The following is a 15,561-nucleotide window of genomic DNA, read 5'->3' as shown; positions in this document are numbered from 1 at the left end:
TCTTTTCCTTTATCTGATTGTGTTGCTCACTCTGTTGTTTTTTACTATTTGAAACAAGTCTCTTTTTATTTGTCAGGCAATTATTCTCCAGCAGGCCTTATTACTGATGTGCTTGGAATTCTTTGTGAGAGAAAAGAATGTGCAACTGAATGTCTATATACTAATACAGTGATAGAAGCACTTCTTCAGCCAATACATTATTTACTGAATGGAACAGAGGTTGGTTGTATTTCCTTCAAATAAACCTGAATAAAACTTAATGTAGAAAAATGTAATGGCTGTGATCCATTTAATTGTCAGGCACAATGTGGTCTTGCATATAACTAGTGAATGGAGATGTGCATTGCAAAATAGTGAGAATTGCATTGGGGACATTGTGTCTGTATCTGTTTCAATACAGCTGTGCACACCACAGTGAAATAAAACATATTGTTACTGGGCTAAGCTGTAATGAATTACAAGAGCCAAAGTTAAAAATGGAGCTTGGGATTTGTGGGGAAAGGAGACAGGGAAGATTATGAAGAAAGCTGCATTTCATGTAAGTCAAGGGCAGCTAACCTATAACCCTCCAGTTGTTGGATTCCAACTTCCATCATAAGGGATGTTGAGAATTATAGTCTATTGACATCTGGAGAGTCATAGGTTTCCATCCTAGTTTCAATAAGAGAAGGAATGTGGAATGGGCATGCTAGTCTATTTTAGCCCCATCTGTTTCTATTTTATATTTGAAATAAATGTTAATTCATTTTGAAAGGACTTTGGATTCTTCTGTTCTTGTTTGTCAGTTAACATTTAGATTTATCCTCACAGCTACTTTTAGCTAAATACAAATCAGCAGTATCATTTACAACTGTATTGTTTAAAAATAAAATAAAAAAATCAAAGCTCCATTGACATAAGCTGGATGATAATGTAAGAATTCCTCAGTCTTGTTACAATAATTTGCCTTTAGTTACACAAGGTTTGTAAACAAAAGTCTCTATAAAACATTAATCTCCAGAGTTTTTTAAATGTATGTGCAGGTGCATCTAAATTCTCCTGAAACAACTCTAATACATATAGCCGATATTTTGGCAAGGATTGCTGCTGCAGATGATGGTCTTTCACTCCTTCTCTATGGAGGAGAGAAGCCCTCTGCCATGGAGGGTGGTAGGTAAGAGAATGTGTTTTAAAAGAACAAAAACAGTGTTATGAAATAAGTTCTTGTCTCTCATATCTAATTAGTTGTATCTAAGTCTTGAGAGACGCTTCCATGATTTGAATTATAAAATGAACAGCTTGCATGTTTTGTTGTTTATGCAAATGTACCTAAGGAGATGGCTCCCACACCTGTAGAAAACAGTCTGCATGCAATACCTGAATGGTCCGTACACTGTAATTTTCATGTTATTTCTCATTAGTCATGCTTTTGTTTCTTGGCTTAAAGTATTACTGCATTTGGTTGTAATGATAAACTATGATTTCTTGTTACGTCAACAAACCTCAGGCTTGTGTACTCTCACCTACCTTTTCTCCATAAGAGGATATCAGAAGGTTTCATTTCTGTTTTAAACTAACCGCAATTAAACATTGTGTCTGAACACAGACAAATGTAGAATTAACTAATGTTTACTGTTTACTGAATTCAGTGGCAAACCTTGGATTAATGAGGTTGGCTTGTTGCAGTAGTAGCTAAGACTTAACTACAGTTTATGATTTGGATGTATCATAAACTGTGGTTAATCAACAATCGAAGTGGAATAATAATAATATAATATAATAATAATTTATTATTTGTACCCCGCCCATCTGGCTGGGTTTCCCCAGCCACTCTGGGTGGCTTCCATAAAAACCAGAAATACACTAAAATATCACAGATTAAAAACTTCCCTGAACAGGGCTGCCTTAAGATGTCTTCTGAATGTCAGGTAGTTATTTATCGCTTTGACATCTGATGGGAGGGCATTCCACAGGGCGGGTGCCACTACCGAGAAGGCCCTCTGCCTGGTTCCCTGTAGCTTTGCTTCTCGTAATGAGGGAACCGCCAGAAGGCCCTCGGCGCTGGACCTCAGCGTCCGGGCAGAACGATGGGGGTGGAGACGCTCCTTCAGGTATACTGGGCCGAGGCCGTTTAGGGCTTTAAAGGTCAGCACCAACACTTTGAATTGTGCTCGGAAACGTACTGGGAGCCAATGTAGGTCTTTCAAGACCGGTGTTATGTGGTCTCGGCGGCCGCCCCCAGTCACCAGTCTAGCTGCTGCATTCTGGATTAGTTGTAGTTTCCGAGTCACCTTCAAAGGTAGCCCCACGTAGAGCGCATTGCAGTAGTCCAAGCGGGAGATAACTAGAGCATGCACCACTCTGGCGAGACAGTCCGCGGGCAGGTAGGGTCTCAGCCTGCGTACCAGGTGGAGTTGGTAAACAGCTGCCTTGGATACAGAATTGACCTGCGCCTCCATGGACAGCTGTGAGTCCAAAATGACTCCCAGGCTGCGCACCTGGTCCTTCAGGGGCACAGTTACCCTATTCAGGACCAAGGAGTCCTCCACACCAGCCCGCCCCCTGTCCCCCCAAAACAGTACTTCTGTCTTGTCAGGATTCAACCTCAATCCATTAGCCGCCATCCATCCTCCAACCGCCTCCAGGCACTCACACAGGACCTTCACCGCCTTCACTGGTTCTGATTTGAAAGAGAGGTAGAGCTGGGTATCATCTGCATATTGATGGACACCCAGTCCAAACCCCCTGATGATCTCTCCCAGCGGCTTCATATAGATGTTAAAAAGCATGGGGGAGAGGACAGAACCCTGAGGCACCCCACAAGTGAGGGCCCAGGGGTCTGAACACTCATCCCCCACCACCACTTTCTGAACACGGCCCAGGAGGAAGGAGCGAAACCACTGTATAACAGTGCCCCAGCTCCCAGCCCCTCTAGACGGTCCAGAAGGATGTTATGGTCGATTGTATCAAAGGCCGCTGAGAGATCCAGCAGAACTAGGAAACAACTCTCACCTTTGTCCCTAGCTCGCCGGAGATCATCAACCAGCGCGACCAAGGCAGTTTCAGTCCCATGATGAGGCCTGAATCCCGATTGGAAGGGATCCAAATGGTCCGCATCCTCCAGGCGTGCCTGGAGTTGTTCAGCAACCACGCGCTCAATCACCTTGCCCAAGAATGGAAGATTTGAGACTGGGCGATAGTTGGCCATACTGGCCGGGTCTAAAGATGGTTTTTTAAGAAGCGGTTTTATGACCGCCTCTTTCAGCGGATCTGGGAATGTTCCCTCACAGAGGGAAGCATTCACCACCCCGCAGAGCCCATCGCCCAGCCCTTCCCGGCTTGCTTTTATTAGCCAGGATGGGCAAGGATCCAGGAGACAGGTGGTTGGTTTTATGCGTCCAAGCAGCCTGTCCACATCCTCGGGGGGTAATGGATTGAAATTGATTCCATGCAACTTGACCAGACAGAGCTCTAGCACTCTCCCGCCCCAGCCCTGCTCCCACGGTGGGGTCTACCTCCTTCCGAATATGAGTGATTTTATCTGCAAAAAACTTTGCAAAATCGTTGCAGGAGATCTTGGGGTCTTTACAAAGCCCCGGTGGTAAAGGTGGTTCCGTTAAATTACGAACCACCTGAAAAGTCTCCTGCTACTATTTTCTGCAGATGCAATAGAGGCGGTGAAGAAAGTCTTCTTCGCCGTCGCTATCACCACTTGGTAGGCTTGACGTTGAGCTCTAACCTGTGTCCGGTCAGATTCGGAGTGAGTTTTTTGCCACCGACGCTCTAGCCGTCTCAGCGATTGTTTCATCGCCCTCAGCTCCGAAGAAAACTACGGAGCTGTCCGGGCTCCATGCAATCGGAGAGGGCGCTTCGGAGCCAGACAGTCGATAGCCCTGGTTAACTCCGCATTCCAGCGGGCCACCAGGGAATCAGCTGAAAGGCCATCAACATGGGATAAAGCATCCCCTACCACTCTCTGGAAACCATTTGGATCCATTAAGTGGCGGGGGCGGGCCATCCGAATTGGTCCCACCTCCCTGCAGAGGGGAAGGGTCGCGGAGAAGTCCAGAGCATTCTGGAGAAGGTGGCATGTAAGAGGAAATAGTTAAAGGAACATATTCCCAATTAAATTGAAGATGTGTTTCTGCTATCCTGGGAAATGTGGAGATATGAAAATTGTGTGCTTCTCAGAATACATCACCATTTTCACAGCAGTATAAATGCCTTCATACGCCTTCCCTGAGCCAGGTTGCTCTGTCTTAGAAATGAACACAAACATTTCTAAATAGTTGAGATCATACCTATTTAGCACCTGGTATCATTGATTACGTCCTGTGGGTTGATATAAATCATATGTAAAACTAATGGAGTTCTTAAAAAAATGTAAAAAGGAAAAACTTGCAAATGCAATATCACTTTCTTAACAAAGAGCAGCTATGGCAAAGGGTCATAATCTGCATTATGACCACAATCCAAATGAATTGGGTTGGGAAGGTGGTGGTGTAGAGAATTATACAGCATCTTCCAACAATATGGTTTCAATATGGATTGGGTCTTGCTGTTGCTTATTTGTTAAGAAACAGTCATGCCAAGTCCTAAGCATGCTGTTCAAAAACATGGTGGATGTGTTAGCTTCACTAAGAATAAAACAGTTTTATAGGTGATCTCTGTGGAAGGGGGAGAGAATCCTTCCTGGTTTGTTTTGCACATGTTTGTTCCCATCTTACATGGGAAGATGATAGGCAGTAAGTCTTTCTTTAGGCCAAGTCTCAGCATATTGTATAAGCAGAAGAAGGATTAACATTTCAATTACTAACTGAAAAGCTTTATTTCATCATAATTCTGCCGAATCAACAAAACATTGTTTTTTGAAATGTTTCATTCTTTGTAGCCTTAGGGGTGCACATACTATCGTTCAGTTTACAAAGAAGCTTCTTGATGAAGACATTTCTGTTCTTTCTGGGTCTGAGATGTTGCCAGTGCTCAAAGGTGCTTTCATCTTTGTATGCCACCAGATGTATAGTACTTGCGAAGGCTTAGAGGTGTTGCTACCTTACCATTTACATGGATCTATTTCTGAGGCTTGGAAAAAGGTAGTCCTATCCTTATTTATACAAAGTATATGTATAGAAGTTATGCAAAGGATGTTTATGTTTGCTTGTGTGTGCATCTGTTCCCAAAGGGTACTTTTTATGCTGAAAATGTAATGTAGTACAGATTTTATCATGGAAGTGGCACCTTAACATTATAATATCCCAAAGATGATTATTAGTTTTGCCCTCTTTGTGACGAGCATAGCAATGAGGGAGGGGGAGTAGCAATTTCTCTTGGATCCCAACAGTGTCCACATGTACAGTGGTACCTCGTGTTACAGACACTTCAGGTTACAGACGCTTCAGGTTACAGACTCCGCTAACCCAGAAATAGTACCTCGGGTTAAGAACTTTGCTTCAGGATGAGAACAGAAATCATGCAGCGGCTGCGGGAGGCCCCATTAGCTAAAGTGGTACCTCAGGTTAAGAACAGTTTCAGGTTAAGAACGGACCTCCAGAACGAATTAAGTTCTTAACCCGAGGTACCACTGTAGTTAAAAAATAGGCAAGTCTTGTCCTCTCAGGCTGTGGAAAATATTGCCAGTAGATGTGTACATTCTAATTTATATTATATGTGAAATAGGCTTGAATAGATGTTGGGAGCTTGAAATATTTTTTAAAGTTGGCAAGTAGATCTGTTTGTTAATCTTCATTAGTCATGAAAAGTCCAGTGCTGCATTTCTTGCATCCATTGCTTTTGGTTCCAAGAGTTACATTAGAAACATTCACCAAGTAACTTCGTGATGCCCATAAGTTGGTCAGCGCCCAGCGCCCCACTATCACACGGGTGGTTGCTGCAGCAGCTGCTGCTTCTCACCTTGCACATTTGCAAGCTAGTTTATCTGGTGGTATCAGGATTTATTATTAGGTTATTAATGTAAGTGGTGAAGGATCCAAGCATCCATTTGGCTCTCTGGTGTATCGCAGTGTTGCTGCAATTGGGTAAAGCACACTTGGAAGCAGGTAGCTGGCAGGTTTCTTTAACAGGCATATCTGGCAGTGGCGCTATAATGGTCTGGGATCTAGGCACCCACCATTACCCCTGCACACAAGGGGGTTTATCAGACAGCAGAAACAGCATTGTCATTGCAGCACCCCCACCAACAATGGCCAAGCAATGTTGACAGATAACTGCAGTAATGTCGCTGCTGGGATCCGAAATGGTGGTAGGCACTCGGAGACAGGCCCTCCGACAATCTGCAGATATGTCTCCCCCTAAGATGTCTCTGATGCTTAATCAAATATCCTTACCGTACTATGTTGTTAGCGATCATAATTTAGATTTGCTACTATTGCTAGCAGTAAATTTATGTAATTTGCTTTTCATTTCTGACAGACTAGTTTGCTTTCGGAGAGAATTCCAACGCCTGTTGCGGGGGCAGATTGTGTATCATCAGCAAGTCAAGAATCACAAAGCTTGTAAGTACTAGTTTGGGTTACCTGCTCAGAGATACATGAGAAAACTCCTCAAAGCTGCAACATGGGGATTAGGTGACATTTAAAAACGGGAAATCTTTCTGATAAAGCTGTATTGCTGTTACCAGGCAGAGGCAACAGCAAAGTTCTGCATGGGAAAATAAAATACAGTTTAGTGGCTCGCACAGCCTCTTGCTTCCCTTTCCCTTTGCTCGCTCTTCCTCACTCCCTATTGTTTCTCCCATTTCTTCTCTTTGATTTCTGTTTCCTCTGTCGCTGTGATTTCCATCCCTCCCTCTCATTTGCTTTTCAGCTGTCCAGTATGTTATCACTTCTGCCTTCATCAGTCCTCCGTATTTTCAGTCTTGCTCTTCCTGTCAGCTACATCTGCTTCCTCTTTTTCATCTGCCCCCAGCCCCGTTTTGTTTACTAATGTTATTGTTGCTTTTCTTGTTCCTTCGTTTTCAATTCTTAACACATTCAGAAAGAAATCTTCCAGTGGCTTTTTGACATCTGTCGTGCAAGCCTCACATGGGAAAAGACCTGGGTGAGGCAGACATATGGTACATGAGATGCAGTTTCAGTGGTTGGGGTGCAAATATGTCCACTTTTAGGGACCCCCCCATTTTTTCTACTTCTGCATAGCATGTAGTTCTCCTGAATATGAACATCTTTCCTCTTCTTTGGGTGCGTGTAGCTATCAGCTTTCACCGTTGAATGTTACTATTATAGAGATAATTATTATTTATGTGGTTTCTGCATTTTAAGAACTTCTGAATTCCATGTGTCAATACAGTGCTTCATACTTTTTATTTTCAATCACTTGTTCCCCAAGTCTATATTCCTAGAAATGGGAATCTGGCATATTATTTTTTCATAATGATGACATGTAACATGCAAATTGAAACAGGCTATAAATTCTGTTTAGCTTTTATAAGCTGTCATTTTTCCATGCAAGATGTATTGGCCAAGGCAATGAAGACATCACAGTTTATGGGTATATATTAATTACAATTGGTTTAAATCATTTTCAACAGGCATTTTTCTTTTTTGTAATGTCAGCATCCACTGACTATTTATAAAATGAAGTGAGTCATTTTACTGTCAGACTATAAGACAGCAATCACTTTATTTTAAAAAATATGTTGCTTACAATGATAATTCCATAGAAAAAAAAATCTAGCAGCATATAAATGCATTTTTAAAAAGTAAGCACTGTATAATATAAAATCACGTTTAATAGCTTTTGAAACGACATTTTAAAAGTTTGGATTAAAACATAATTGATATATCAGCTTTCATGTGGCAATTTAATACCTAACATGCCTAAAACATACAGTCATGGTGGGGGGGGGGCACCGTCTTTGAATTCTGTGGCTTTACATATGAAGACATAATAGCAATCATCTGTTCCTTAGCAGGACTTAAAATTATGTAAATGCAACCTCAGATGAACAATAGCAAATGGCATATTACACTGTGTCATGATTTATTTAGCAGAAGTAAAATGAAATGGAAAAGCTGTGTGTGAAAACTAAGTATACCTTATGATTCGGTTGCTTGTAGAACCACCTGTAGCAGCAATAACTTGAAGTAATCATTTTCTGTAGGACTTTATCAGTCTCTCGGTTCATTGAGGTTTGCTGGCATTTGTTGATGCACAGCTCTCTTAAGGTCCCGCACAGCATTTCAATTGTACTGAGGTCTGGACTTTGACGGGGCGATTGATTCTATTCTTTTTCAGCCATTCTGTTGTAGATTTGCTGGTTTGCTTGGAATCCTTGTCCTGTTGCATGACCCAATTTCAACCAAGCTTCAGCTGTCAGGCAGATGGTCTCACATTTGGCTGTAGAATACTTTAGTATACAGAGGAGTTCATGGTTGACTCAATGACCGCAAGTTTCCCAAGTCCTATAGCTGCAAAATAAGCCCATATCATTACCCTTCCACCACCGTGCTTGACGGTGTGAGGTGTTTGTGCTGATATGCTGTGTTTGGTTTTTGCTAAACGTGGCACTGTACATTATGGGAAAACATCTTCACTTTGGTCTTGTCTGTCCAAAGGACATTGTTCCAGAAATCTTGTGGTTTGTTAAGATGCAACTGAACTAATCTGTTCTGCCATGCTCTTTTTAGAGGGAAGAGACTTTTTCCTGGCAACCCTTCCCAGCAAACCATACTTGTTCCGTCTTTTTCTAATTGTACTGTCATGAACTTTAACATTTAATGTGCTAGCTGAGGCCTGTAGGGCCTGAGTTGTAATTCTTGGGGTTTTTGCAATTTGAGCACTGCACGGTCTGATCATGGGGTGAATTTGCTAAGACATCCACTCCTGGGAAGATTGCACCTGTCTTGAATGTTATGTTTTCCACTTTTGAATAATCTTTCTCACTGTAGAATGATGGACTTAAAATTGGTTGGAGATGGCCTTAGAACCCTTAGCCCAGTTTCATGGGCAGCAGCACTTGCTTTTCCAAGAGCACTGTGCCATATTTCCTCCTTGGCAATGTGTTAAAACACACCTGAATGCTCCAGACCAGAAAACTGCTAAAACTTTGGCTTTTATAGAGGTGGGCACACTTACTGATGATCAATTAAGCAAGCGCATTTGATTAGCAGCATCTGTCTGCTACTTGGCCTCTTAATTCCTATGGATGCAGTAATGGTGTACTTAGTTTTTCACACATGTTTTCTCCATTTTGGCTTTATTTATGTTAAATAAATCTTGACATGGTGTAATATGCCATTTGTTATTGTTCATCTGAGGTTGTATTTACCTAATTTTAAGACCTGGTAAGGAACAGATGATTGTTGTTATGTCTCCGTATGTAAAACCACAGAATTCAAAGAGGGTGCACATTCTTTTTCCCATGACTGTACTAATATAAAAGAAATTTGTGCTACATTAGTAGCCTCAAAATGTGTGTCTCTCACTGAATATAGGTAGCTTTTGGATACCTATATCAATATTAGAGATACTCTATAGTTCAGATTTCACTTTCTATAAGAGTTTTTCCCCAGTGAAGAATTCAGTTTTAGAGATGGGTATTTTTAGGCGGGTTTCTGTATGTTCTCTTCTCATTGGATGATTATGTTGCTCTAGTGTTTTCTTCTTTCCAGCCCTTTCAGAGTGGTGAACAAAGTTTGGGTTAATAGTAGATCCCTTGCTGGTGTAATGCTTGTTTGCTGTAAACTATGGTTTGCCTACTAAAAACCAGCCTTGGGAACAGGCATTCCAATGCCGCATCCCACTCCAACACAGATATCACCTGTTTTTCTCTCCTTGTCACCTTTAATAACACTTTTCTGTTACATCTGTACAAATGCTAATCATGGGTAGTGTTAGCTAGACTTACCAGAATATCACATAGATTTGCTAAAAACTGTATTAAGAAGGAACCTGGTTAGCATTAACTAGGGTTAGTGTTGGAGCAGGTGTAATATTAGGACTGCCTTCTCCCACAGATTTTTTGTACGCCAAGATCATCTTCAGGTGCCCTTCTCAATGTACCCCCACAATTTCAGGTTAGGCATATGACTTCTATGATTTTACTGTTCCGTTGTTTCTGTTGCCTTGTATGTGATTTTTGTGTTTAATTGTTTTACATTATTTGTAATACTGAAGGACGAGGTATGCATTTTATGTAACTGGCCACATTCAGATAATCAAACCATAGCTTAACGAATGAAGATATTCACAAGCTTCATGTTTCCACACGTTGCTCCTTTGCAGAAGTAAATGAACAAGATGAGAAGCTGTAGTTAAACAGAGCTTCATGTTACATCATAATCAGGAAGTTTGGTTAATGGCTTCTAAAGAAGCCAGGTTCTGAAAAGCAAGTGTAAGTAAGCTTTAGGTTTTGTCTCATTTGGAATCCATTAATTATTGAAAGTAATGGGAAAGTAATGGAAGTTATGGTTGACTATTGCTTCCTAGCTTGCTTCTATGTTCACATGAAGGGGGGGCAAAGGGCCTGCCTGCAGGTTACTCAAGATTTGATCATCTGAATGTAGCAATTAATGATATTAAAATGTAATTAAGGCAAACAAAGGAAAGCAAGGGGATGGGAAGGGAGTTGGTATTCTTCAGGCTGCCAAATTTGCAGACCTGAGTTTGTAGCAGGTTCACATTACATTAGCACTGGACCTTAGAATACAATTATATGCATGCTTAGGAGTAAATTCTGTTGAACTCTCAGTAGGTAAGCATGCATATATATGATCTGGAAAACAACTTAAGAACTAGGGATTGGGTACCATGAGCACAGCTAGCACCATCCTATGGTCAGTAACAATAGGTGCAACTTGCCTGCTGAGGGAAGAGTTTGCTTGTATGTGCAATTCACTGAGTTGGCATTATCACCATTATGCTTTGCTGCCTTACTACCTATTTTGTTTCTCTCTTTGCCGGGTAGTAGAAACTTAAGCAAATAATCAAAAGAGTAATAGAGTTAAACTCTTGCTTTGCTCTCGGCCTCTTTTGTATATGGTGAAAGGGTATCATTGTTGGAGGGAAATGTGTTAGAAGAGTTAACAGACAAACCTATTAGATCCAAGAGAAGGGCTTTAGACCTTCAGGGGGAGGCAGCTGTCGCGTAGGTAGAACAAGCACAGATAGACAGCTGCTTTCCTAAATGAATTAATTGCACCCAGATGGTGAATTGAGTAGTGTAAGCAATATTGAATGGAAACATTTTTTTCTAACAGAAATTATGTACTGGTAGACCAGTCTATGTCTTTGCTATAACAAATGAGCCTTTTATGCAAAACATTACTAAAAGAATCCCTTTATTCATTGGGGGAGAGGTTACTTGGTGGTTGTTGTTGTTTGTTTGTGGGTACTTTAATTTAGTTTTTATCTGTTTGCTTTTTTCCAGTATTGTACTGGAAGAGACGTTGTTGGATGACTTGCTAAATTTTGCAGCTACACCTAAAGGGCTTTTGCTGCTGCAGAATACAGGAACAGTAAACGAGTGTGTGACTTTCATGTTCAACAGGTTCACAAAAAACCTCCAAGTAGGTATAATCATTCACACACACACACGAAACAATATTTTCATCACTTAGTTTGCCTGAGCAGTCTTTATTGCCTATGCTATAACCTTTCTCTGTTAAAGCGGTATAATAACATCAGAATGTTAATTAGGTGATGCTTGTTAACGATACATTTGGTTATGGAATTAATTGTTTGTTCCAAAACAAACAATATATAAAAAGCACCGTTATTCTTAACTTGTATAAACTGTGTTCCTCCTGTATAGCTAAGGTGTTTGAGCCCTTGAAATTTATGGTTTGTTATAATTTGTTTGTGCTAGGTCTGTGGATTTGAAAAGTTTGGCTATGGAGCAATTGTATCGCAAGTAGCTGCAACAGCTGCAGGTGCTGTAGCTCTGCAGAGTTCAGGTAACTTTTTGTATAGATTATCATGAATAAATCTTGGTAATTAAAGCTGCAGTCCTAATCCCAATTCCCGGAGAGCAAGCACCACTGAATTCAGTAGGACTTAACTCCTATTGACATAGTTAGAATTGTGTCTATAGCTTTGACTTTTGTCAGCAAGCATCAGAGCAAATAATTTATTTTATTCTATCATCCTGTCTTTGTGCTTCTGTATGGGACAGTTCAGACAGAATGCCCAAACCATGGTTTTGCATTATATATTTGAAAATCTGTTTCTTCTCCATCCTCCACTTTGCAAATGCCTCCCTCCTTTGCTCGTCTGAATAAAAGGCAAGCCATGGTTTTCCAAAAGCCGTGATTTGCATCAAACAAGGAAATGATGGAGAAATTTTTTGTAAGGGAAGGAGGGAGAGGAGCATTCAAGCCCAAAGATGCTGCCATGCTTGGTCATGTAATGTCAGATCATGATGTGGGATTCAACTAAATTGTTGTGTGCATGGGATTAAGGCTTCAACAGGGCTTCCTAAACCTGCCCTGGAGGATTGGGGAAACCCTCAGAACAGGTTTAGAGGGCTTTGGGGTTGGAGAGGTGGGAAAGTCCCATTGCACGAGCGGGCCTTGTTTCCCATGTGCACACCCCAGTGCTACATGGAATTGCACCCACTGAGGCCCTGAGTGTTCCAGAGCAAAGTCCATGTGGAACCAAACAGAGCCCCTACCTGAAATGTGGAGGTGGCTGTACCAACTGTTCCTATTATGGTGTGAAACAGTACAGATTAAGACACCATGTTAGAAATTGTGCATGTTATGAAAGAGGATAGTTTCATTAGTGAAGAGCTGTGGTAGCATTATCAGCTTAACCCTTATGGAAAGTGTTCTCAGTGTGGTTCCTGTCCAATAACGTTTGCTAGGACCGCTGCTATAAAATATGACAGAGTCCTTGTGAATAAAATACTCTCTTCCTAGGATTTATAAAAGCACTTGTTACAGAATTGTGGGGTGTTCTGGAGTGTGGAAGAGATGATGTCCGAGTAACTCATCCCAGATCAACACCAGTTGATCCCATTGATCGGAGCTGTCAGAAGGTGGTTTGAATTTTCTTTTGCACATTAATATGTGAATATAGTTTTTATCTGAAGCAGAATGTTTTCCTTGGGATGTTCCTTAAGTTGCTTGTAGCTTGCAGGTTGTAAATTATGTATTATGCTAAGGTAGAGTATTGGGGAAACAATAAAAGAATAGCATGGGATTGCCGTACCATGCTCTGATACGCTTTTTATTGAGGATGTGTTCTTGATAAACTTGCTAATAAGGATAGAGACTGACTCCAGAATTCAAAAAGAAAAAGAAGTGCTAACTTTGTTTAGTGTTAATATTTTGGAAGTTTAAAGAAGAGGAGCAAAATCAGTTTGAGTTACATATAATCGCATCAGGATTCAGTGAATATGTTTCAATCAATCAGTTTTATTATCTTGGCCAGAGGCCATAATACAGAACATAATTACTAACAACTACAAATAAAGACAATTATCCAGAATAAAACAGTACCCATATAAAAGTCACAATCCACACTTCTTGCAAATAATCACCACCTCAGCGTAATTCTTTGGTAGAATTTAAACAAGCGTATCTTGAGAAGTAAAAACTAAGTGACTGTTCCTACTTCATAATGTAGTTGCTGTTCCTTTGGGAAGCACCCTAGACTGTCTGCATTTTATTGTACAATCTTTTTTTCTATGTGTGATGCAGCAATATCACTCTTCAGTGATCTTACCGGTTGAGCATAGCCATGTATATTTTAAATATACATTATTCAGGCTGAGAGAGAAACTGCTATACATAGAGCTCATCCTATTTGCTCTCAGCAGCCTAGTCTATGAATGGCCATGCCTGTCCTAAAGCAGGGGATTATCCAGCCTGCTGCAATGGTCTAATTGGAAAATAACGGCTGTGCTATCCTAACTCTTGTCAGTACAAGGAGATACTGTACTGGAAGGTAGTGTCCCTGTAGTTAGACCTGTATTACCTTGGTCTGCCCTCCAGGTTTAAAGTGCAAATGTAGTCTGGGCTTCACTGAAGGAGATTCTAGATAAAGGCAGCAGCGTTTGGATTTGTGGCAGCCCTCAATGCTATTTGTTTCCTTATACCTAGATTCAACCTTGCTTGATCTGCCATTTTCCCACCCCTGCTCCTATAAAGGCTAAGCCAACTGGTATTGCTTTAATGTCTGTGATTTGCAGTGGGCGTTCATTCCAGCTGTTTGCATTAGATTTCCTTTCCGCCTTCTTTTCCACAGTAGGCGCTCTGCAAATGTCTTTAATTATCTTTAAATAGCCCTGCTCTGCCTGGGATGCAAACTTACCTTTCCATTCTGTTCAACACTACAGCTTGAAAACACCCACACTGATAGGAGTTGGTCCAATAAAAGGTCACTCTTTATATATCATATTTGTGAAGACCAAAGTAATACTAACGGCTTTTGTAACAGGCTTTAGATTTATTTATTTATTTTGACAATTTGTATAACTCAATGACAGTAGCCTCTAAGCAGTGTACAGAAGACTTGATACAATAAGGCTAAAAATGCGTTAAAACTATAACATCATAATTCATTTAGAACGCCTGCTGGAACGAAATGCCAATAATCATTTTGTTTACTGTGTCACCATTTCCTGCTTTAGTCTTTTCTAGCTCTGATAAACTTGTTATCCTACCCTGCTGTTTACGAACTGATAGGTGATCAAGCGATACCTAATAAACCAGAATATTCTCTCCGTGAAGTTCCTACAGATATTATAGTAAGTAGCTTGGCTTTCAATCCTTTTTGAAAAGCTCTTTTGAATGGTTATATTGCTCTGATTGAAACAAGCTCTTTTTGCAAATGGATTTAATGTTTTCTTATTGCTTTAACTTTATAATTTTGTATCTCCTTTTGACAATCATGAGTGGTTTACAAATCTGTTCAATAAAAATAAGAAGCTTCATATGGGTTTGGTGTTCTATTGCTGCTTAGGTTCTAAGTACATTTTCAGCATTTCTTTCTTGCATGCAGCATGAGGGCAGTATATGCACAGTGTCCTCAGTGTGAATCTATTTTTCCTACAATCATAGGAAAATGTAATACTTAAATAATAATCTGCAGATGCTGCTTTCTCTTGTCTAAAGACAAATCTCTTCTTTCAAGTGTAAGCAATGGATTTGATTATAATAAAATTATTCTTTATATCATATAAAATCTGTATATGTATAAAAATCTTTTGCATATCTAAAGAAATATAGATATATTTAATTATAACCAATGTCAAAGTAGAACAAGAGCCACAATTTTGGCACCTGTGTGTGCCAGCCTGCCTAGCAGCACCTCTTATGGTTCTTGAGAAAGGGTTCAATAAGATTCCTTCAAAAATCCACGATGCACAAGACACGCTTTGCTCATCCTGTTCAGGTTGTGTTTGCATTGGTTCGGCCTTTCCTCATGCCCCCTCAGACATGCCCACATTTCATTGGATGCCAGGATTGGACACCCAGCCTCCTACTCTGAGCAGAGGAGAGGTGCAAAGAGCTTTCCTCTGTGAGTGAGTGTGGTGGTGACTGATGCACATGCCTTTTCTTCATTAATAGGGAAGGCTTGAATGCTTTTTGTATTCCTGCAATTCCTCAAATTTGCATATGC

General features: G+C 40.7%; 1 protein-coding gene across 5 annotated transcripts in view; it reads left to right on the top strand.

Moving 5' to 3' along the window:
• TBC1D32 (TBC1 domain family member 32) overlaps positions 1-15,561 on the top strand; it is a 71,968-nt gene that overhangs the window by 18,147 nt on the left and 38,260 nt on the right. For 4 of the 5 annotated variants that reach the window (XR_014155042.1, XM_081856126.1, XM_081856128.1 and 1 more), the window contains 9 exons: positions 77-219; positions 1,023-1,153; positions 4,871-5,072; positions 6,409-6,491; positions 9,954-10,013; positions 11,366-11,504; positions 11,804-11,891; positions 12,855-12,973; positions 14,570-14,686. Coding sequence is in view for 4 of the 5 variants with exons in the window: in XM_081856126.1 (XP_081712252.1) it covers positions 77-219; positions 1,023-1,153; positions 4,871-5,072; positions 6,409-6,491; positions 9,954-10,013; positions 11,366-11,504; positions 11,804-11,891; positions 12,855-12,973; positions 14,570-14,686 (1,082 nt within the window). In the remaining variant the exon portion in view is untranslated. The remainder of the gene's footprint in view (positions 1-76; positions 220-1,022; positions 1,154-4,870; positions 5,073-6,408; positions 6,492-9,953; positions 10,014-11,365; positions 11,505-11,803; positions 11,892-12,854; positions 12,974-14,569; positions 14,687-15,561) is intronic. The other variant, XM_081856127.1, reaches the window with a different exon arrangement.

The sequence above is a fragment of the Podarcis erhardii genome (genome assembly GCF_964252035.2).
Source record: "Podarcis erhardii genome assembly, chromosome: 3".
Lineage (NCBI taxonomy): Eukaryota > Metazoa > Chordata > Lepidosauria > Squamata > Lacertidae > Podarcis > Podarcis erhardii.
This window is presented reverse-complemented; position numbering and strand designations above follow the sequence as displayed.